Here is a 26,076-nt window from a genome sequence, read left to right on the forward strand (position 1 = left end):
TATAAAGAATGTCTATAGCTCTGTGACGAATACATATATGTATATTCAAACACATATATTTACAAACATTACATGTTGTTCGTTTAAAAATAAAATTATTAAATCAGGAATTTAGCAGAGTATAACGCTCGTCGTGTTTGCCATTCTGAACAGAAAAAAATCAATTGATGGGCACGTCCACAATTAAGTATTACCTATCAGGTTAATCACATCGTAAACACTTTACACTCAATTATCTTAGTTTAAATAAACAATAGATACTGATAAGTTGATATTGAATTTACATATTTTCTGATTTACGTTTTAAAAACGGTGCTATTATGTTTGATCTCCTTTTGGAATCCATAAGAAAAATTAGAATCGCAAATTATAAATATGTAAATAGGCCCTTCAAAAAATGTTTGATTTCACCACACATAACGCCATAATAATATATTCAAAAGCTGCATGACATAACGTGCCACTTGGCGCACGCAAAATGGGTTTCCAATGATTCCTTCCATCGGGGTAGTGGTGGTGAGGCTCGGCTAATCTCTGATTCCCTTGAATCCAGTAAGGGTGGAGGTGGGGGTTTCCAACACTCGCATTGGCATTTCGCTGTGTTTCAATACGTGAAGGTGGAAGTTCCGGATGTTACACTTGACGCATTGCAGACAAAATTAAGAATATGAAAAAAAAACAAGTACGGTCACTTCAGACAGTCATCTTTACAAGTTAGTCTTACATTTGATAATTATTCATACAATCAGTGATACATGAACACAATAAATAGTAACAAGTGAATAAAAAGAACATAGTGCTCTTAAACAAGTAATAACCAATTAGAGGTCGAAAATTGGTTTAAACACCAAACAAACGTTTCGTTATGGAACCTGCGACTTTAAAAAGCATGAATGTTTCGTTTTGATAATGTAATGCTCAAATAGTTTAAGGAAAAGTTAATGTATAATGTTTAAATTATTTTTAAATAAAGAACTATTAGATATGGGTTAATTGAGAGTGCTTGAAAGCAAACGCAAAAATATATATTCAAACTTGAATCTTACACTGACTATTATCTTAAACCTTTCATTGAAAGTTTACATAACAAAATGAGAAAATCGTATCAAAATTGAGTTTTGTAACAAAGGTCTTGATTTAATTGACCTTTCTAAAATATTCAATGATTAAAATTTGCTTCGTTTGATACCCCATTATTTCCGCAATACTGAATCACGACTTACTTGTTACAAATATAGTAAACCTGTTAGAAGTATCGTGTTTAATTATAATGGTATTTCCACAGATATTAATGTAATAGGAAATTGACCTACATCATGTGACTGTTCTAGTTCAAAATATGTATATAGTCCAGTTGGTCATGTTATTAATGGCAATCTTAATTTCATTCAAAATAAAAACCTAAGAAATTTACTGCGCAGAGGCCCTAAGTATAGACTGCCTATTCCGTTTGATTTCGACATCTGCATAAAGAAAATTGAAACATCTTTACAGGAATATTGTACAAAATGGTGCAGGAAGGAAAATGCAGACATTACTGCACTCAATGAATGAAAAACCAAAGTATTATTAATGGCCATGAATATGATATATATTTTATAATACAAATCCTTTGGCCTTACCATATTCAGCTAAATTTAATAAACAAAGTCTCTGAAAATTGCTTATGACTTACAATCTAAATTCGTCATAGTTCCTGCAGATAAGGCTGCTGATAATGTTATAATAATATGACGAGTGTTTTATGTTCAAACTATTTCACAAGAACTTTCACAAACTACATTATATTGTGATTACAATAAACAATCTAAGGAAAGTATTGCCGACCATTTAGCCGAGTGCAAAAATCTTAATGTAAAATTATATATTACTGACAAGAAATTGCCATCACTTTACATGATACATAAAACGCCATATAAAAGTCGTTTTATCGCTTATTCAGTGTCTTGTTCCACCAAGCAATTAACAGTGTATCTAACATCCGCATCGCGTGCTATAAGATTTCATATAGCTTTATATTTTAATAAGGTTTATGAAAATAGTAATATAAAACCTATTTTGGTCAATAAAAAACTCCTTAGAAGTAATTGATAAATTGAAAAGAAAATATATAAGGTATCACAAGTAAGCACATATGATTTTTCTACACTATGTGCAGCCCTTCCTCACACTTTAATAAAATCCATACTTTTGTCTTTGATTGAAAAAAACATTTGCAAGACAGAAGTGCTTTTATCTTTCTTTAGACACTGAAACAGCTTTTTTTACTAATCATATATTAGATAAATACAACATTTGGACTTGTATTGACTTTTGTGAAGCACTTACTTGTCTTCTGGACAACTTGTTTGTTAAATTTAATGTTAAAATATTTAAGCAAATTATCGGGGTTCCTATAGGTACTAATTGTGCGCCACTTATAGCTGAACTTTTTTTATAGTGTCATGAAAGCGATTTTATGTTAGAATTATCGAAAACTAAACAACTAGATTTGATTGACATTGATGACATACTTAATTTAGATTACACATACTTTGAACACTATATTCACAACATCTACCCAAACGAACTAGTCTTAAATAGATCGTGTCAATCCAATACAGATGCTGCGTATTTAGACTTACATCTCACTATTAATAACAAGCAAATTCGTTGAATTGATATCCCCCGCCAATATGCTTCTGGACAAAAAGTGTTATATTTGACACAAACTAGAGATGTGTTCGTCCGAAACACAATGCCACATATTGCGCCGCTTTGAAATTATTATTTTTTGACCTTTGACCTTGAAGGATGACCTTGACCTTCCACCACTCAAAATGTGCAGCTTTATGAAAACGCCGCTTTTAATTTTTTTATTTACCATTGACTTTGAAGGATGACCTTGACCTTGAAGGATGACCTTGACCTTGAACTTCCACCACTCAAAATGTGCAGCTTCACGAGAACGCCGCTTTGAATTTTTTTGACCTTTGACCTTGAAGGATGACCTTGACCTTGAAGAATGACCTTGACCTTGAACTTCCACCACTCAAAATGTGCAGCTTCATGAGAACGCCGCTTTGAATTATTTTTTTTTACCTTTGACCTTGAAGGATGACCTTGACCTTTAACTTCCACCACTCAAAATGTGCAGCTTCATGAGATACACATGCATGCCAAATATCAAGTTGCTATCTTCAATATTGAAAAAGTTATGGCCAATGTTAAAGTTTTCGGACGGACAGACGCCATACATTTGACATTTGACCTTGAAGGATGATATTGGCCTTGACCTTTCACCACTCAAAATGTGCAGCTCCATGAGATACACATGCATGCCAAATATCAAGTTTCTATCTTCAATAGTGAAAAAGTTATGGCCAATGTTAAAGTTTTTTTTCGGACGGACGGACAGACTGACTGACATACTGACACACTGACATACTGACGGACAGTTCAACTGCTATATGCCACCCTACCGGGGGCATAAAACATCATTTTTTCAAGATACAAATGGCCATGACTCCGTTATGAACAGATGGTGTACAATGCCATTTGGCGTGCATCATCATCTTATCCATATATATACTCATACCAAGTTTCAATGAAATCCCCCAAAGCACTTCCAAGATATGGCTACGGACAGACGGAAAGACGGACTGACGGACGGCGGAGATAACCACATTATCCCCACGCTTTTCGAAAAACGAGGGGATAATAAAACTTTAAGTACCATTTCTGAAGGAAAATGGCATGACTCATTTTCGCTCAACAATTCGAAAGTTAAGAGCAATACTGAAACGATATTTTGAGCCAATTCGTTAAACAATCACCTTTTTCCATTTGCATTAACTATGGTAGAATTATAATGTTGTCATCCAGTCTTAATCTGCCGTTAGCAACAAGTACAACATTGCAAAAACAAAAATAATGAGGAGCTTTCTTTTGTTATTGACGACTTTGTCTATTAAGTTGAAACGTATGATGTATATGTAAATACAGCAAACAAAATGACTTACAGGTACTTAAGACTTGATCGACTATTGACCCAATATTGTTTGGAAAAAAACGTTCAAGTGTTATTGAAGGGGCGCGATTGTTAAATCAAAGATATAGAACATTGTTAAGCATATTTTACTGTATATTTACTAATGTTTTAATTCCAACTCAATACTAGGCAATAAGTTTGTTTTCATATGGTGACGAAATGTCTTTAAATACTCTTTATAACTTCTTATATTAATATTGTATTTGTAGAGCTCTAAATATGATGCCCTTTGTGTGAAGCGATTTCTGAACAACAAGTTAAAAATAAAAGATAAAAAAATCAAAATACACGTGAGAATTTAATTAGAACTTTTCCGGATTGAAAGTAAAACTACCGAAGCTTTAAAATACAATAAAGGAGTATGTAACAACGGCGGTTACTTAATTTTATAATAGATATAATAAAGTGCCTCAAAATTGCGAATGGGCATTATGAAATACAGATTCACTACCAATAATATATTAACGTTTTGGGGGTTACCAACAAAAAGTGATCACATATTCAAATAATAGCCCGACAAAAACAAACTAGTTTTGTTTTGTTAGTCTTGTTTTCATTTAGACTAACAAAACAATTTGTACGATTAAACATTTTAGTGTGTGGCATATTTCGGACAATGTACCCGCACCGGTTATTAAAAAAAACACAATAGAACATTTATAAATAAAACAAAGTACCGTCAGACTATTTTAAGTATGTATATAGACTTACATATGTTTTCATTTTCACAAAGAGACTTGTATCTTGTATTAAATTCAGATTGTTGTCATTTTTATTTACTGAGACTCCCTTACTTGATTATCGAGGTTCACATATCGAGGGCTGAACGGAAAACTGCAGTATCTCCTTCTTTATTTGAAAATAGTTTTTAAATTTTTAACAGACTTTTTAAATGTTTTAATTTACAAACCCAGAGGGTCAGAAAACAAGTTTGACTCATTGAATATTAAGCTCTATCATCAATAGTTAAAAACTCGTGCGGCTGTATTGTTTCACCCTGCCTCTTGTCTCAATGCCGAGACAAGCTTGTACTCAAAATCAATATTGATGTGATTTCCTACTGTAGAGGTACCGAATGCACGCAATATGAACAAATGCATGTACAAACTAAGTCATTTTAATATCATTCTATCATTACTATGTTTTTTTCACCGGAAGTCGAGTATTAACTTAGGTCAATGGACAAGTATAACACAATGCCTATATGAAAAGTCATACACTAAATTATAGGCTTTCAAATATGTCTTGTTTACTGCAAAATGAACAGTGTACAAAGGGCCCGTACGATTTAATGTTATCTCACTGATTGTGTTGATTACATATGTGTCAAGCGTATTAAACATACTTTTGCAAAAAAGATCTTGTTTACTTTACTATATAAAAATGATAGGTTAACAGTCGTATAAAAACTAATCACAATGTTGACTTGAATTAATCTTATAATTTCTTGTTGTTGATAGCCGCCAGAAACATTATATATGTTCAAAACGATATATATTCTGTAAAAATCGACAACTAATATCAGAAAGGACGGCCATTTAATGAAGTTTTCTTTAAAAGACTTTTAAGCAATTATGGCATACACCAATTGCAACTGGCCTGGCGCACATGACCTGCATACAATGACATGAGCAATAACAAGACTGTTGCCAAGCAATATATGTCCCCTACCGAACAAAATGAAGTGACGTGCATAATGTCCATATTGCCATCTATCCATGTTTCAAGTTCCATGAAAAAATATTAAGAACTTTTTAAGTTATCGCAGGATCCAGAAAAAAACACCATTTTCAGCAGTATTTCCAGTCAATTTGTTGCCATAACAACCAGAATTTTTGCCGCAGGAACAAAATGAAATGACGTGCATAATGTCCATATTGCCATCTATCCATGCTTCAAGTTTCATGAAAAGATATTAAGAACTTTAAAGTTATCGCAGGATCCAGAAAAAACACCATTTTCAGCAGTATTTCCAGTCTATTTGTTGCCATAGAAACCAGATTTTTTTACGTAGGAACAAAATGAAATAACGTGCATAATGTCCATATTGCCATCTATCCATGTTTCAAGTTTCATGAAAAAATATTAAGAACTGTTAAAGTTATCGTAGGATCCAGAAAAAACACCATTTTCAGCAGTATTTCCAGTCTATTAGTCTATTTGTTGCCGTAACAACCAGAATTTTTGACGTAGGAACAAAATAAAATGACGTGCATAATGTCCATATTGCCATCTATCCATGTTTCAAGTTTCATGAAAAAATATTAAGAACTTTTAAAGTTATCGCAGGATCCAGAAAAACACACCATTTTCAGCAGTATTTCTAGTATATTTGTTGCCATAGCAACCAGAGTTTTTGACGTAGGAACAAAATGAAGTGACGAGCATAATGTCCATATTGCCATCTATACATGATTGAAGTTTCATGAACAAATATTAAGAACTTTTAAAGTTATCGCAGGTTCCAGAAAAAACACCATTGTTCGCAGTATTTCTAGTCTATTTGTTGCCATAGTAACCATAATTATTGACGTAGGAACACAATAAAATGACGTGCATAATGTCTATATTGCCATCTATCCATGTTCCAAGTTTCATGAAAAAATATTAAGAACTTATAAAGTTATCGCAGGATCCAAAAAAGTGTGACTGACAGACCGACAGACAGAGCGCAAACCATAAGTCCCCTCCGGTGAAACCGGTAGAGGACTATTAATTGCGTATTTCAGCACCTAGCAATGAGAACGTGGCATCAAGCAATACGATCTCGGAAATAAGCAACAAGCATGCATCTACAGTATATAACCAGTTTATTGTTTTTGTTTAAAACTTGTGAGTACAGGCATGAGTTTAAAAAATAAATTAATTGGAATTCCAAAATAAACATTAAAAACAAATTATAACTTAAAGATCATAACTACTGGTGAGTCACTAAATTCCCTGCACTCCACAACACCAGGATGATCTGCTGACACATGAAATTTGGTGACATTCTTTATTTTGTGAAACAATGTCGCAAGGTAATCCTTCCAGTCGTAGAAAATTACAGGATTGGAAGTGTCCCCCACAAGCTGGGGGATGTTGTGGCCCGTCCTTGACGATAACCCCACTGACGCTGCGACATCAGACAACGTTTCTGCATTGAAGTTTCTGTTTCAAGATAGCCATTTAATAAAGAAACAAATGAAAAATATAGTTTTCCTATAATCAAATTATTAGTTTGTTGTTGTTGTTGTAATAGAAAACTACAAAGTTTGAAGGATGATTTTGCATGGGATTTTGTTTGCCCTATCAAGAATTTCATACCAATAAAATAGCTGAAACTAATAAAATAAATATTTATTTTCCCGTTACAAGACATAAAATACTTACACACTATTTTTAAGTGACTTGATTCTTTTTTATTATTTTTATAAATTTTTTTTACATTGCAGACCTACACAACTGGATAGACCTAAGGAAATGCAAACAAGGATTATAAAGAAGGATCATGCAGGTTACATAACCATACTGTGATAAGGAATTTACTTCCACTTAGACTCCCAGATGCCAAAGTGCCAATCTGGTGTAAACTTTGTATGTTCTACCATTGCCACGCTCGGCTGCGGGTGCAGTTTTGAATAAATGAAAGCTTGTCAGATTTTTTTTATAGGTCACAGTGACCTTGACCTTTGGCCTAGTGACCCCAAAATGGGTGTGCATGTAGAACTAATCAAGGTGCAGCTACATACATAATGCAGTAAGTTTCAAAGTTGTAGATTGAAGCACTTTGATTTTAGAGCCCATGTTCAAAACCTTGAAAAAATGTGAAGGTTTTAGCACGACGCAGACGACACAACACGACACGACGACGGACTTGACGAGCTGGCTATGGCAATACCTCGAGTTTTCTCCCAAACAGCAGAGCTAAAAATCAGTTTTTAAAAAGGTAAGGCTACAATTTAGAATATGTATGTTTGTAGTAATTTACTGACTTTAAAAATTGTATGACTCATTTCAATATCTAAGTTAATTTTTCATTTTGGGATTGATATAAGAGTAAAAAAATTAAATTTTCACTACATATCAACATGCTTAACAATTTTGCAATTGCATTACTCCAAACAAATATTTTTAACAACAGGTTTAGCTAAATTAATTTCTCAACACTGAAAAAATCAGAAACACAATAACTAAGGGCTTGTTATTACCTACAAGAACTCTCCAGTGTCCACAGAAGGTACCAGATGACTATGTTGTTTTTATTTTGGCCGCAACAGTTGAAAGTGAGCATGCTGTTTGCCAAGGCCGTATGTGTTGAGGTAGTGGTGAACCTGGCTGACCACAGCATTTGAACCTTTACCATGTGACTGGCCTTCGTCTGTGAGGTAAAACACCTACTTTGCTGTGAAACAGAAGACTAATAAATAAACTTTTATAACTTACTAGAGACACCCAAATAGTTCCTTTTTTCAAATTAATTTATAAGTGGTTTAAAACATTTAGATAATGCATGTTTTCTGTCTTAATTATGATAAAAGATTGATATTAGATGAGAATGATATCCTCCACACACGCACACACACACGCACGCACGCATGCACTCACACAACAATAAAAAGTAAATAATGGGTTGTTGATTACATTAAGACTGAATCAGTTTGTGGATAGCAATGATAACAAATTCAACAAGAAACCGTCGGAGACGGGTGATGATCCCCAAAGGTTGTCACAATATTGCACTATATATTCAGATACAAGGAAACGTCTTGAGGGCACAGTAGTTGGGGGGGACAAGAATTTTTTTATATAAAATTTCAAAGGGCCATAACTCTGTGAAAAATCATCCGACCAGAACCCGCTGATAATATGCACATCTCTTCTTAGTAGTGAAGCTTCCCATAAAGTTTCATTGAATTCCAGTCATTAGTTGCTGAAAAATAGCCTGGACAAGAATTGCACTATATGTACAGTTAATGGAAAATTTCAAAGGGCCATAACTCTGTAAAAATCATCCGACCAGAACCCGCTGATAATATGCACATCTCCTCTTGGTAGTGAAGCTTCCCAATTAAGTTTCATTGGATTCCGGTCATTAGTTGCTGAGAAATAGCTCGGACAAGAATTGCACTATATGTACAGTTAATGGAAATGTTCAAAGGGCCATACCTCTGTGAAAAAGCATCCAACCAGAACCCGCTGATAATATGCACATCTCCTCTTGGTAGTGAAGCTTCCCATAAAGATTCATTGAATTCCGGTCATTAGTTGCTGTTGCTGAGAAATAGCCCGGACAAGAATTGCACTATATGTACAGTTAATGGAAAATTTCAAAGGGTCATAACTCTGTAAAAAATCATCCGACCAGAACCCGCTGATAATATGCACATCTCCTCTTGGTAGTAAAGCTTCCCATAAAGTTTCATTGAATTCCAGTCATTAGTTGCTGCGAAATAGCCCGGACAAAAATAGTGCACGGACGGACACACGGACGGACGGACGGAAGGACAGACGGACGGACGGACGAAGCGGCGACTATATGCTCCCCTCAATTTTTTTGGGGGAGCAATAAAAACCTGATCCTTCACAGCTGATTCCAAACACCTCACACTTGCTCGGGGTCTTGAAAAAAAACTTTCTAAAGTTTAGAATATAAATTATTGGTTATTTATCTACATAACACTTTTTTTAATAATTAAATTTGCACTTAAACATTTCTAAAAAACTTCATAAACAATCAAATCATATTCAATTATATGTATAGCTTAAATATTTTTTCTTAGTTAAAATACATTTTAATACAAAATAATAGACAATAACCGGCTAACATACCTGATGAGAGTAGTGGGGGTAGTGCACCTGCTGTGCATAGTCCCATGAAAACCCCATCACCCATCCAGCGAACAGGGGGCAGCTCCAGAAGCAAGCTTATATGTCTGTATGTATAAATATGTACTTATTAACTATACATGTACACTGTATTCTCAATTATTGAAATGCACTAGTAATTATCGATAACTAATGTTAAATCACAGACATTCTGAATTATCTAAAAATGGTTTAAACAAAGTTTTTTATGAACCCAGTACTCGCTTAAAATTACAATTAATTAACCTTGTATGGATGATGTGCTTTCAAATATATCCTTGCAGCATGCAGTTTTCTCTGTAGAAATCTCTCTCTCTTTTAGCACACTCCAAATGTAATTCATATTCTTGGAGCAAGCATTTCTTTGCACCTTCATCAATACTTCCATGAGCTGACATTTAAAAACGAAGTGCCCTGGTCATGTGAAATTTCATATGGAATAGTGCTGGTGTTACTAAATTGAGACATGATATTTTAAAGTAAAGTTTACAAACAGTACACTATGTCATTTTGATTTAAAGTGTTAAATAGCCATTGAAAATCTACACTACGAGACAGGTGGCGCTTCCTGTGCACTGCTCAAACGAAACTGTGTCATTCAAGGGGAATAATTTGAAATAAAAAAAAATTGGATTACAAACCAACAATTGTGCCAGTGCTTAATTGACATGTTCATGCTTTATTGTGGAAATTTTCAAAACATGACATAAATTATGAGCCGATAAATTGTATAAAAAAGACGAAATATCCAGCGCATTTTCTTACCATATTTTAATCTCGCGATTTCCCGACATTAACGTCAGCGTACACAAGACTGATTTTCGATGACGACGTTAATAAGGTGCTATCGTTTAAACTTTATATGACCTTGTCTTAAGAGGCAGCCATCTGAGCATGGGTAACGCCCACGTCCATGCCAGGTTGCGGTGTGACACATATTGATATCTATTTTTTTTAAATAAATGTGGGAATTAGAGGCCGTAAACGCCCTGTGTTCATTGTCGAAATTATGTTGACGTTATGATATTATCATTCTCGCAAATGATAACTATTGATCCATTTGCTGATGTCATATATCTACCATGTAGTATTTACTTCCCTTGAAATATTTGATACTTATTGTAATAATGTATTGTTTGCATCACTTCACATGTAGCCATCGAACCAGTAACAAGCAATACAATTATATACAAAATTATGGAGTTCTTATGATTGATTAACACATTATTATAATAACCAACATTACGACCGCAAAAGTATCGAATATAACTTTTTTGTTTAATAGAAATACACGGCTGAAAAGTATTAACAGGTATTTTTAAAATAAATGTTGGTTTCCATATATTGTTATTTTTTTACATTCGCGCTCATAGGAAAAATAAACATTTTCACTTATAGCTGCGCCACTGGGAAACTATGCATATTTTTGTTTCATCGTGAAATACAATTACTACTCTACTTAAACCCACACATATAATTACATGTATGTATGCACCATCTCAGTAATACTTCTGTTTTAATATTAAACACAGAAGACTTTGATATTTATTAAAAACACATGTTTGTGTACCTTTATAGGTAGAATAAGACGTTTTGCTCTCTCCTAATGTGTTATTAATGTATTGTCAACTATTGCAAGCTGTTTAAACATATATATTTTGCACTATAAGTGCGGTTGAATTGCGTTTACAAATGTTCTTCTAATAAACAAAGTTTGGATTTTGTTTACGTTTAATTTTAGAGCCAACTAATATTTGATCCTTGAGTATAATGTTCAATTGTATGCGCCAGCTCAGTTCTAATAATGTGAAGATTAGTTTAAACATATTTTATTGTATATACACATTCATTTACAAACAATTACATATAATAGACAGTTTGAGGTATATGTATACAAATGGATTGGGCCTAGAGTTATACCAACATCATCGAAGGGCCCTCTCCATAATAATATTGTGAACAAAGGCTATAAGTACATTTCTAAATTAAAAGGCATGTCATTAATAATACACCTGCGAGTTATTGTATATTTATAACATGTGATTGAATTACAATTCTAAAGTATTTACGACTACGGGAGGAACCTAGTCTGAATAGGCTGTGTTTTCCAGTTGCGAAGCATGTACGATTTATACACTTGCTAATAAGGAGCAGCCTACTGCCAAATATGAAAGTTGATAATTCGCAAACATTAGATGGCTATGCATTGTGAATTGCATTTTAAGTTTTAATTCTAAAACATATATCTTATATCGATAAAGAGTGGTAAACGGAAAAACTTTGCCGTGTTTAGCGCTACGATTTAACACTACATACTTTTTACGCGTGATGTCACTCGTTAGCTCGCAAATGTATGAATTTGTCCCCGATACACATCAATAAGCACGTTTAATGTGTTTACAAACTTTAATATTCTCGCTCAGTCATTTGTTGGAGTCCTCAAAACCGGATACGATTTTCATTCAAGGTACTATTTATAATTTAAACTTCATTAAGTTTACTTCGCTTTCAAAATGGTTAAACACATAGTTATTCGTGTGTAATGGGCTATTGTACCAGGTGCGCTTAATGTTGTTTTTACTGACGTCTGCTATATAAATAACAATAAACAAATAAGTAAAATGCAATTGGTAAGATATCGCAAAAATATTTTGGCACCATATATTGCATAAAATTGCATCAAGTTTTCATATACATTCAAAAGGAAATATAGCATGTGGGTGCAATCATTTGCTCTTGAAATGTTAAGTTTCTAATTATAGCAAGGTTCATTATAGTTTAAAATATTTTATTTATATACACCGTCCGATTATTAAAGTTTTCTAAAACCTTCTTTAAAATATCATTCAAAGTTATTGTCTTTTCTAACAAGGCTCTTTTCTTTTTCTATTGAATAGTTTGCATGGACACTCCTTGCGTGCTCAGCGTTCCGATATTTGCACAAACAAAAAGTCATTTTAAAATAGCATATATATTTATAATTTTGCGCTGTTAAATAATGCCCTACATTCAACCGTTTGGTGTCATAACGAACCGGTACATTACGGTACGTGCACAAACACAAAACATGTCCCGAAACCCGAAACTATGTCAACATACCATTGAATAATACACTAGATATTACCGTTCGATAAACACCCATTACGATCCTTATATTAACGTGCGGCTTATCCCGGATCTCTTAACTTTCTACAAATTGTATGACACGACATAGTCATAGGCTACAGAAATCAGTACAAACGAGGAAAAATAACATGTTCGTTTTTGTCTTTTTTAAAAGAGGAATGCAAACATAAGTCAGATCCAAAGTTTTAGGTTTCTATCTATAATAGTTTTTGAGATAGTGAGTTTTGAACACATGCACCTTATACGATCTTAAAGCTAAATAATGGTTTTCTATATCAATTGACATTGACAACAAACTCTTTTGTAAATACATTATACCTGTATTTACCGTATAGCATTCACACATAGATTCAATGCATTAGTTAAACTGACCATGTTTTTAATATTGTATGTGCAAACAAAAACAATCATTTGAATACAGTGGTTGCTATGGTAACGAATTTACATAAAATCAGGTATGTATATCTAATATACATACCTGATAAAATACATGATTTTCATTAAAATTGTCTAAATATCAGGAAAAAAACTAAATATTTACGTTTTGTCAAATAAATGATGAAACTGCTTACAGTCAATGATCTTTATTTCAACATGATGTTTAGTTTATACATAGTAACAAAATAATGTAAGAAAATAGGTTGAGTCATAGAACAACATGTCTTTTTTAAATAATAGTCAACCATGCGTGTGTTCTTTTCTAAATCTTAAACAAGCACAACAGACTGTGACTTATCCCAGTGATCAAGAATCCGTTAGTCCTGAACATTCACATTAACATTCCACTACCTAATCATTAGCGTTTTCGCAATACATTTGGTTGGTAGACAATCAAATTAAAAATAAGCGGATCTAAGTAAAGTTTTTATAAATGACTGAACTTGAAATATCGTAAGTGCATATTAATTGCTTTTCAAATTCAAAGAGTGACAAATATAATGGTAGAGCTCTAACAATGGAATATCTCATTGAATATGTAATGTAGTTTGAATTGCGTCACATAAACCCACCTAATTGTTTGGTCGTCTTGTCCTAAAAAATAAGGCTTTAATTGAACAAGTCACATTTAACATTTAACAAGTTACATTATCGATATGCTGCAATAAATAAAGGATTTTAACATAAGTTGGTTTCATCGAATAACATTCAGTGCATTGGTATTATGCTGCCAAAGTTCACTACTTTAAACCGTCCGTTTGTATCTTTCGACAGCGTTTTTTTTGCCGGAGCCAATCCTAGGCTGATCACACAATAAAAGGACTGGTATCAGTATTGAACGGAATCCGGATAGTGCCTTCTATAATCTCTCACTTTTTTCATCAAGGACGACACTAGACACACGAGGCGATACTTGATATTTTTCTTGACAGTAGCGGCGACGCACGATATATTTAACACGATATATCGCCCTTGTGTATGTAGCCCAAAAATCGATATATCGAGTCACACCATATAGCATTGCAGTTCTTAGGAATTTATTTGCCAAGTAATACTATATTTACAATACACTACAAAATCTAAGTGTACAGTAACAACTATCACTATAAGTAGGTCTCGGACACATAAACTCCAAAGTTGTCAAGTTGTCAAACACGAAGATCATAATGTCCCTAAGGTGCACACCGGAGTTAAAGATGGAACAACTGCCTAAGACTTAACCTTGCGATATTGATTGTTACCACAAGTGACCAAATTCCAAAAACATAATGTGGCTTTTTGAGTTTTTCTGTGTTCTTGCTAAGATTCGACGGAGTGGACTTGTTTTTGGAAACAGCATTTGACAGAGGTATAGCATTTGACAGGGGTATATCATTTGCTCTGAGTATTATAAACACAAACCCAATACATGTGAAATGATTAGGAAAAATGAGAGCATGATAATGAGTATATTCATTTGTCCATAATAGAATGACCTATCAGAAGTAACATGTTCTATCTTTTTTAACCCACCGTGTTTCGTGTCACAGACAGCAGACTAGGCCTATCACTGAAAGTGAAAAAAAAAAAAAATAAACTACCAAATAAATACATATCAACCAACATATTATAGTATGGCTATAAACTGCAAATAAAGTGTATTTCATTTGAAATATGACATTAAAGATCTAATCATGTTGTGTAATGATAAACAAGGCGCCTACCCGGATAGTGAACACAAGAGCTCAACCAAACGCAAACATAAATACATTTTCCCCCCTAAACGCGTCCTCCGATCGAAAACCAATAAACATAATTTATTCAAATTTTCATGTTAAAATTGTTGATAAATTTGTGTTGGCGCTACGATTTAACACTACATACTTTTTACGCGCGATGTCACTCGTAAGCTCGCAAATGCAAGAATTTGTCCCCGATACACACGAATAAGCACGTTTAATGTGTTTACAAACTTTAATATTATCGCTCAGTCATTTGTTGGAGTCCTCAAAACCGGATACGTTTTTCAATCAAGGTACTAACTTATAATTTTAACTTCATTAAGTTTACTTCGCTTTCAAAATGGTTAAACACATACTTATTCGTGTGTAATGGGCTATTGTATCAGGTGCGCTTAATGTTGTTTTTACTGACGTCTGCTATATAAATAACAATAAACAAATAAGTAAAATGCAATCGCTAAGATATCGCAAAATTATTTTGACACCATATTTTGATAAAATTGCATCAAGTTTTCATATACATTCAAAAGGAAATATAGCATGTGGGTGCAATCATTCGCTCTTGAAATGTAAAGTTTATAATTATAGCAAGGTTCATTATTGTTTAAGATATTTTATTTATAAACACCGTCCGATTGTTTAAGTTTTCTAAAACCTTTTTTAAAATATCATTCAAAGTTATTGTCTTTTCTAACAAGGCTCTTTTCTTTTTCTATTGAATAGCTTGCATGGACACTCCTTGCGTGCTCAGCGTTACGATATTTGCACAAACAAAAAGTCATTTTGAAATAGCATATATATTTATAATTTTGCGCTGTTTAATAATGCCCTACATTCAACCGTTTGGTGTCATAACGAAACGGTACATTACGGTACGTGCACAAACACAAAACATGTCTCGGAACCCGAAACTATGTCTACATACCATTGAATAATAAACTTGATTTTACCTTTCGATAAACACCTATTACGATCCTTATGTTAACGTGCGGCCTATCCCGGATCTCTTAGCTTTCTACAAATTGTATGACACAACATAGTCATAGGCTACAGAAATCAGTACAAACGAGGAAAAATAACATGTTCGTTTTTGTCATTTTTAAAAGAGGAATGCAAACATAAGTCAAACCCAAAGTTTTAGGTTTCTATCTATAATAATTTTTGAGATATTGAGTTTTGAACACATGCACCCTTATACAATCTTATAGCTTAATAATGGTTTTCTATATCAATTGACATTGACAACAAACTATTTTGTAAATACATTATACCTGTATTTACCGTAAAGCATTCACACATAGCTTCAATGCATTAGTTAAACTGACCATGTTTTTAATATTGTATGTGCAAACAAAAACAATCCTTTGAATACAGTGGTTGCTATGGTAACTAATTTACATAAAATTCAGGTATGTATATCTATTATACATGATTTTCATTAATATTGTCTGAATATCAGGAAAAAAACTAAATATTTACGTTTTGTCAAATATATGATGAAACTGCTTACAGTCAATGATCTTTATTTCAACATGATGTTTAGTTTATACATTGTAGCAAAAATAATCTAAGAAAATAGGTTGAGTCATAGAACAACATGCCTTTTTTAAAATAATAGTCAACCATGCGTGTGTTCTTTTCTAAATCTTAAACAAGCACAAAAGACTGTGACTTATCCCAGTGATCAAGAATGCGTTAGTCCTGAACATTCACATTAACATTCCACTACCTAATCATTAGCGTTTTTGCAATACATTTGGTTGGTAGACAATCAAATTAAAAATAAGCGGATCTAAGTAAAGTTTTTATAAATGACTGAACTTGAAATATCGTAAGTGCATATTAATTGCTTTTCAAATTCAAAGAGTGACAAATATAATGGTAGAGCACTAACAATGGAATATCTCATTGAATATGTAATGTAGTTTGAATTGCGTCACATAAACCCACCTAATTGTTTGGTCGTCTTGTCCTAAAAAAATAAGGCTTTAATTGAACAAGTCACATTTGACAAGTTACATTATCGATATGCTGCAATAAATAAAGGCTTTTAACATGAGTTGGTTTCATCGAATAACATTCAGTGCATTGGTATTATGCTGCCAAAGATCACTACTTGAAACCGTCCGTTTGTATCTTTCGACAGCGTTTTTTTTGCCGGAGCCAATCCTTGGCTGATCACACAATAAAAGGACTGGTATCAGTATTGAACAGAATCCGGATAGTGCCTTCTATTATCTCTCACTTTTTTTCATCAAGGACGACACTAGACACACGAAGCGATACTTGATCTTTTTCTTGACAGTCGCGGCGACGCACGATATTTTTCTTTACAGTCGCGGCGACGCACGATATATATTTAACACGATATATCGCCCTTGTGTATGTAGCCCAAAAATCGATATATCGAGTCTCACCATATAACATTGCTGTTCTTAGGAATTTATTTGCCAAGTAATACTATATTTACAATACACTACAAAATTTAAGTGTACAGTAACAACTATCAATTCAGTAGATCTCGGACACATACAATCCAAAGTTGTCAAACACGAAGATCATAATGTCCCTAAGGTGCACACCGGAGTTAAAGGTGGAACAACTGCCGAAGACTTAACCTTGCGATATTGATTGACCCAATTCAAAAAAAAAATGTGGCTTATTGAGTTGTTATGTGTTCTTTCCTAAGATTCGACGGAGTGGACTAGTTTTTGGAAACTGCATTTGACAGGGGTATAGCATTTGACAGGGGTATAGCATTTGCTCTGAGTATTATAAACACAAACCCAATACATGTGAAATGATTTGGAAAAATGAGAGCATGATAATGAGCATTTTCATTTGTCCATAATAGAATGACCTATCAGAAGTAACATGTTCTATCTTTTTCAACCCACCGTGTTTCGTGTCACAGACAGCAGACTAGGCCTATCACTGAAAGTGAAACAAAAATAACCTAAACTACCAAATAAATACATATCAACCAACATATTATAGTATGGCTATAAACTGCAAATAAAGTGTATTTCATTTGAATTATGATATTAAAGATCCATTCATGTTGTGTAATAATATACAAGGCGCCTACCCGGATAGTGAACACATGAGCTCAACCAAACGTGAAACATAAATGCATTTTCCCTCTTAAACGCGTCCTCCGATCGAAAACCAATAAACATAATTTATTCAAATTTTCATGTTTAAATTGTTGATAAATTTGTGTTTATCTTCCTATTTGGTAAGCAAAAAGATAATTTGTATACTTTCAATAACAATAAGACGAAATCAGCGAAAACATATTATCGTCGTTTATTGGTCAATACACAAATATATCGTATTTATGCTCAGATATGATGGACGAAGGCTTAATTCGAGACGTTATATTTTACCAATTAACAAATGTGTCGTTTTTGTGATAAACCTTTTCTACTAGGGCCTACTTCAAATAATTGGTTGTTGATTAATAACTAGTTGTATCATACCATCGCATTGATATCTGCATGATATAACGTTGCCTGATATCAGTCATTTGGGGAGGATGGTCATATTACTCGCAATCAACTATAAAGTAATCATTTTGATAAAATCAAATCAGATTCACCAAAAACTAACAATTTGATACCAAGGTGTAATATATTTTAAACACAAAATGCAACACAAACAGCAGAAAACAGTTTTTTCAAAACATTAATCGCGCGTGGTCATGACGTCATTATTAACACGTCAAACGACAAAAGTCATATTCTTTCCCGCTAAAACTGCAGCTTTTTAGCGATTTTTTTTCATCATTTCTTTCAAATCGGGTACGTAGAGGTATGATAAACAGATAAACAGGTTACTGCCTGATCTTTTTGTAATATATCAGGCTCGGCGCGAATAAAATAACCTTTCAACCTGTCCATCAAATCGACTTACACAGTTGCGTGAAAAAGCGACTGGTTTAGTATTAAAGGATTGGTACCTGTTTAAAGCTTTACTGGTTTCGTTTGTGATTAAACGTTTGGTAAGGGCAGCAGAATCCAAAACCAGTTCAGTTCATTTTGAATGAAGTGTTTTAAACTGTATACAATTTTACCAATTGTTGCCCCATGTTTGTGAAATGGGCACTATTGTTTTGTTTTATGCTTCATCTTTACTCGAGACAATGTGTAATTTCCTAATAATGGGTAGATTTGGGAAGATTTGGGTAGATTTGGGTAGATTTGGGTAATTCGTGTCGACCTTCAAGCAATAACATGCAGATTTATAAATATCTATCACAAAAATCCACCACACTATCAAACATTTTCTATTCGCATTGTATATGCTTACTTTAACATTTGAACAAGATCTTCTTTTTTTGCATTTAAGAGTCCAGACCACTAATGCAAGATGTACGCAGTTAATGAAGGTGGCAAGAAAACCGGCCTCAAAATCCGTGATGGCTGCTTTTTCCTTTTCGCAGGAGCTTTCTTATTAGCCACGGGTGTCGTAGGTGGAATTTTAATCGGCATATACGCATACCACGGCGGGCCATCAGGTAATGCAATACAGGTAGAGTGCCAGGTGCAAAGTAGCAACAGCTTAAACCAGCAGACGACAGCTGGCCCCCAGCAGACGACTCAGAAACCGGCAAACAACCCCACCAACCCACCAACAAGTTGTTCTGTTTGTACCAAACGAGATCCCTTTTTAGCAAGTATTGATCACGAACTGTTTGCTCCGTTAACGGAGAAAGAAATGGAACGAGTTCGAAGTGCACTGATTGCAAGAGGAATAGTTCATACAGACTTGGATTCACAAATAACTTTAAAATCAAACTACATTGCATTCATAGATATCCACACTCCAAACAAGGAAGATGTATTGAAGTATAAATATGGAAACGGTGTTTATCCCGGACGTCAGGCTACTGCTATCGTATATCGCGGAGGTGCATCGCCACCGGACATAATGGAATACGTTATCGCACCTTTAGATAAAGGAGACAGTTTGCAAGTCACCCCTCTTTCAGCGCCCGGGGAAAATGCTTTTACAGCCCGAGAAATCGACTATGTTGAACGAAACGCAGCACTGGAAGTGTTACGCCCCATAGAAGCTGTGCTTCTTCCTATTGTTCGAGAGAGTTTTGACAACGCAAACTTTCAAAGTGGGGATCTGCACTGGTGGCCATATGAAGGTCCTCCGGGGATGAAAGAAACCCTTCGTGAGTTGAAACTGCAGCTATATTTCAATCCTGGAAGGAAGGATGGGGATTTCCATCTTCTTGACATGCTGCCTTTAGCTCTCATTGTAAACACAACAAGTCAAACGCCCAATGATTGGAATACATATGATTACTATTATCTTAACCAAGGTCCATTTGGTAGTGCACAAGATCTCCTACAGGCATACAACAGAGGTTCCATAAGGAAAATTAAACTTCCGTCTGGATACAGAGACACGGTTGCAAAGAGGTACTACACCGGTCGGGATGATTCCAAACCGCTACGAGCCAATGCATTCATGCCTCCGCCCCGAACATACGAGCCGAAAGGTCCTAGGTACACGATCAAAGGTCATACTGTCGGCTGGATGGGTTGGTCCTTTGATGTTACAACAAGAATGACGCGTGGTCCGGCACTATTTGACGTGAAGTTCCAGAACAAAAGAGTTTCGTATGAAATATCTCTCAATGAAATTGCATTGATATACGGAAGTGACTCGTTCGAAAGGGAAAATGTGTTCTATACTGACGCTATCTATGGGATCGGATATTATTCAGGGACAATCCCAGGTGTAGACTGTCCTGAACATGGCCACCTTCTGGATACGAGCTATTACGATGCAAAAACAGGACAAGCCGTTACAACCAAGTCGATATGTATTTTCGAGAGTGATGGCGAAGGACCTCTCTGGCGTCGCATGGCCAATGGGTACCAGTCTGGTCTAAGAGATACTTGCCTCGTTGTTAGGGTGGCAGCAACGATTGGTAACTATGATTATGTCGTCGAGTTTCATTTCAAACTAGACGGCAAGCTTGCTACGAAAGTGAAAGCAACTGGACAAATTGCGACGTCATTTTGGGATGCAGATAATCCGAATCACGGAAATCTTAGTACTGACGATAGCCCGAGTGCAAGGGATCCTTTTGGTTTCCGAGTTGGAGATTTTTCGCATGGCATTATTCATGATCATTTGTTCGGCTTCAAAGTTGACCTGGACGTTGTTGATACTAATAACAGCTTTGAGATAATCCACTTTAAATCTGGGGAAGTGGCGGATGCTTTCAGACAGATTAATCCGTCCATTACGACAAAACCCAAGTATTTTCGCTACAACCAAACTCGATATATAGAGTATGAAACTGTTCAAATCGAGTCTGGATTTAGAGTAAACCCAATGGAGCCGAAATACTGGACTGTTGTCAACGGTAATCATAGAAATAAATGGGGCGCAAAGCGTGGCTATGCGATTGTCCCGATGGCAACTGCTACACAAACGATGGTGGACGCGCATCCAGCTATGAACGCAATTTCATTCACAAAATATAACTGCGCTGTTACAAAACATAAGGAATCTGAACGATTTTTAAACTCACTATTTGACGCTTTTCGAATGTACAACACGAAAGGGGACTTCAGTACCTTACTGAACGGCGAAGGCATTGTAAATGAGGACATCGTTAACTGGGTAACGGTTGGTTTCGTACATGTTCCAAGCTCGGAAGACATGCCAACGACGACTGCAGTCGAGACCGGGTTTATTCTGAAGCCCTTCAACTTTTTCGATACCACCGAAGTGTATGACATGCCTCAAGTGTACTCTGGAAACGATGGCGATGTTCAAAAACCACCTGAGTTTACTCCGTGTCTTGAAAATAAATAAATCTGAAAGGATTGGCATAATACATGTCTATGCGATAGTTGCAACATGGAGTAGTAACAAGAACTTGTAATCCATGTTTGGAGTAGGTTAATTGATTTGAGCAATATTTGTTAAGAAAATACACATTTGCCTTTATCAAAATACAATAAAAAAGATAATAACTTTTACATTATACACCTATAATCGCATTTGGGTTAAGCTTTTATGTATTGCATTATACAGCTTTTATATATAACATTACACACATATACTCGCATTTTGTTAAAGTTGTAATATTTGATGTTGTTATTTTGCACATAGCAATCTGCGTTTTGCTGATTTTTTGTCATATTTTACAGAAATACAAAAGAACAAAATGTATTTGTATGAAGTATATACCATGAATGGTCCATGAATCGCTCGATTTTGGAACGAATGTTATTTTATACAGGGGTAATACAATGCATAATCTGGTTATATATGTTTAGATTATAAATATATCTTACAAAAGTGATTTGTGTTCTTACATCGGTCCAAGCAACAAATGGCATCGAGCTTATGCCATCAAAGATCGCCCGCCTTGCGTTGCTTGCATAATTTGTCCGTCCGTCCATGCGTTGTTAAACTTTTTTTTAAAACGGCGCTTCCACTGAAACAGTCAATTTTGTCGACTTTGGAAGAACCATACATACATTTTTTTAGATGGTCCAAATGTACATCAATATTATGGACCGAAGCAAAGACGAAAACTTTACTTACGTAATGCAAACGGCAGTTAATTTACACGACCTTTCCGCCTTATCAAATCATTTGACAATAACTATGTTTAATTGACAATTTCCACTTAAGTTTCTTAAAGTTATAGTTTAAGGAATGTTAGAAATCTTCATGCGGTTTTCACTCCTTGTACTGATCTACCGAAAAATCTCTCATACTTTTCTACCATCTTTTCTCTCCTCTGTGTTAGCACTGTTTCAATCTCAGCTGATGGCAGTCAGCTGAACGATGTGCACAGCAGAAACGTGAGCCTCTCCCGGACTCAAAAACACGCCTAAGGTTATGCCCGAGGAAGTAAAATCACAGATGAGCTTTTGTCCGCCCTCGTAAAACAAACATCAACACACATATATTGGGTAAACTGAACCGGAATAAACAGATATGTGAGATGAAATGAGTAAACGATATATAAAATGACTTTTACTTCATTCTATACGTGTCTTAACTAAACTAGATGCTTGAAATGAAACATGTTGAGCCAATGGTCAAGAATGCTTGTATTTACAAGCTGCATCGTGTGCTTTTGATAGTGTAACTCTAAGTGCGACTTAAACCGTTGCATTATGGGCAAACAATCTCAACAGTTGTTGTAATTTTTTAATTTCACAATACATGATGAAATTTAAATTCAGGAAATCCGTTTTATGCTCAAGAAAGACCTATAAGTTTGACCTTAAAGGGGCCTTTTCACAGATTTTGGCATTTTTTTAACTTATTCATTAAATGCTTTATATTGATAAATGTAAACATTGGATCGTAAAAGCTCCAGTAAAAAATCAAGAAAAAAAATAAAAAAAGGAAAAGAACATTGCCCGGAGCAGGTTTCGAACCAGTGACCCCTGGAGTCCTGCCAGAGTCCTGAAGTAAAAACGCTTTAGCCTACTGAGCTATTCCGCCGAGTACACATTCTTGACGTATTTTATACCTTATATAAGCAATCTTCGTAGTTTCACAAAATTTAACGACAAAAACAGAACTCTCAAATTATTCAATCGTTTCGCGTTGCAACGCTTTATAATTTTTAGGTTTTAAAATCGTCAAAAGATGCATATAATGGCTATATTATAGCATGGTTAATGTTCAGTATTACTGTTTCCTCACAAATATCATAACTAAAACGAAAACTTACGAATCTGAAACAACTTTTTTCAATTTTGTCAATTTACCAAAGCGTGAAAAGATCCCTTTAATCTTTAAACAAGGTACACTTGTTTAAGATGCGACAATACGCATGCACACGGTAAACATAATTAGCAAGTTGTTGAAAATTGCATTATGAATGATAAAGTTAATGTTCGGACAAAAATTGTTATGCCAAAGTATAATTACTGACTAGTTTTGCGCCTCTGAATTTTGAGCACGGGAGACGCGTGATACGCCGTCGCCTCGTGGTAAATATGTATGGAAAAGTTATTTTAAAAGTGCATGATAAAATACGAAGATATAGTACATAAAATCAGTTTTAAGGTATTTGACCTTGGGCGTCTTTTAGACCTTGACCTTTGATGTACAACGATGGACTTTACAAGCGGCACAATCTTACAATCTTTAAATTGCATAATCAATGACCATATTACAGTCCGCAAAAGCAGTGTTTTGGGCCGTTTTGAACGTCGACCTCTTAGTTTGATGTTTACCTTTGAGGTAGGATTAGTGGTATTAAAGGCATCGTAAGATTTTCAATTTATTTTGTATTAAAGACGATGGGTCATAAACTGTTTTCTTCTTCAATTGGAATCTAAAGTAACGAAGGAAATACCTGATTTACTCGACGTCCATAGTATATAAATGCGCGTTAACATTCGTGACCAAGCATGGTGGCATAAGCATGCATTATCATAACTGGTAATCTGTTGCTGAAAAACATGTTTACGAATGAATGCATTCAAATGGTAAATGGCAAAGGTCTAGACACCCATTTGCACTTTTCTTTTAAGTAACGTTTATTGAAGATGGGTTATATACTCTGGTATTAAAGACGGAATGTCATGAAAACAATTCAAGAGGAAAACGTCACGAATGCGCATAACGTCAAGTGCACACAAAACGTCACCTTTAAAACAGTATTTCTGATAGCGCTTGTTTTGTAGAGTAAAATTTGAAAATTAACGTTTAAAAGCTTATGTATTTTTATTATGGACGAGGTTCGTAAGATTGTGATAAAAACGAAAACGTTGATTCATTATTTAAATGGTTTTCCATACTTTTTTCTGCCATATCCATGTCTCTTTTTGTAAAGTTCGTCTTTTATATACTTGATTCTTAAGAGAAGCTAAATAGAATTGCAGTTGTCTTCGTTGCACCCTGTCAGAGAGGGAGGAAAAAACCATGAAATCTATAAATCTACACGAGTGCGAACAAACACCCGTTATGAATGTATATAAAGGACTATAAACAATGTTGTCAAACGATAAAGTTTCAAATGTAAACACACTGTACAAGAAGCTATGTGATCAGTTCGAACATTTCAAAGGTGCCCATCAACAGTGTTAAGATGTATACCCGGTCAATGTAGTTGTTCGGACGGACATGTAAGAGTTACCTACATAACTTTGTCAAATTTCGGGTTAGGTTTTCACATTGGCAGCTGACGATATAACGCCGAAAGAAGATAACACGTGTTCTTCGGAATGCTAAATAAGATCGGCATAATGAGAATCACCTAAATAAAAGTTGCACAACGCATAAGCAAGACGGAGGCCATGAGCTTCGGGGCGCACGTAAACATACTAGGCAAGAAACACTTCCGGGCGCGCGGAAACATTCAAGAAGGATTTTACTTCTCTGAAGGAGCGAGGATGGGCAGATATGCTACCAGCAGTTGGGCAGACCACGAAGAAACCGTAAGTATTGACGCAGCTTCAAGCATCTCTACAGGAATAGTAAAGCCTACCGAAGCTTAAACTTTTTACTAGGGATGGGACCGAATATCCGAATATTCGAAAATCGACCAAATAATCGAATCCAAAATTCATATTCGAATATTCTATTTTCGTGCAAAGATACTTTGTAAAGTTGTAAGTACATGTACACAGTCGCAGTTTTGGTTTCCATTATAAGTTATTGCTTTGATAACAGCTTCCATCAATGAACGAGATGATAATTGGAAGACGGGATGGTATAAGGAGAGGGACCAGTCGTCGATTTACTATCAATTCATAGTTATGCAATATGTACAAACAATTTTCTGAAAATCAGTCGGAAATGAAAGTAAATTTATGTAAAACATTTACGTATATTGATAAACATTAAACAATTGTGTCATGACAGTTTTTTGTGGTTGGTCTACATTAGCGACACGGTAATCTACAT

General features: G+C 34.8%; 1 protein-coding gene across 1 annotated transcript; it reads left to right on the top strand.

Annotated features, from left to right (window-relative positions):
• Positions 1-19,905: 19,905 nt before the first annotated feature.
• On the top strand, positions 19,906-22,097 carry LOC127833438 (amiloride-sensitive amine oxidase [copper-containing]-like). Its single transcript, XM_052358705.1, has one exon. The coding sequence runs from the start codon at positions 20,095-20,097 to the stop codon at positions 22,006-22,008; it is 1,914 nt and encodes a 637-aa protein (XP_052214665.1). The 5' UTR covers positions 19,906-20,094; the 3' UTR covers positions 22,009-22,097.
• Positions 22,098-26,076: the final 3,979 nt, after the last annotated feature.

This window comes from Dreissena polymorpha, chromosome 6 (genome assembly GCF_020536995.1).
Source record: "Dreissena polymorpha isolate Duluth1 chromosome 6, UMN_Dpol_1.0, whole genome shotgun sequence".
In the NCBI taxonomy this organism is placed as follows: Eukaryota; Metazoa; Mollusca; class Bivalvia; order Myida; family Dreissenidae; genus Dreissena; species Dreissena polymorpha.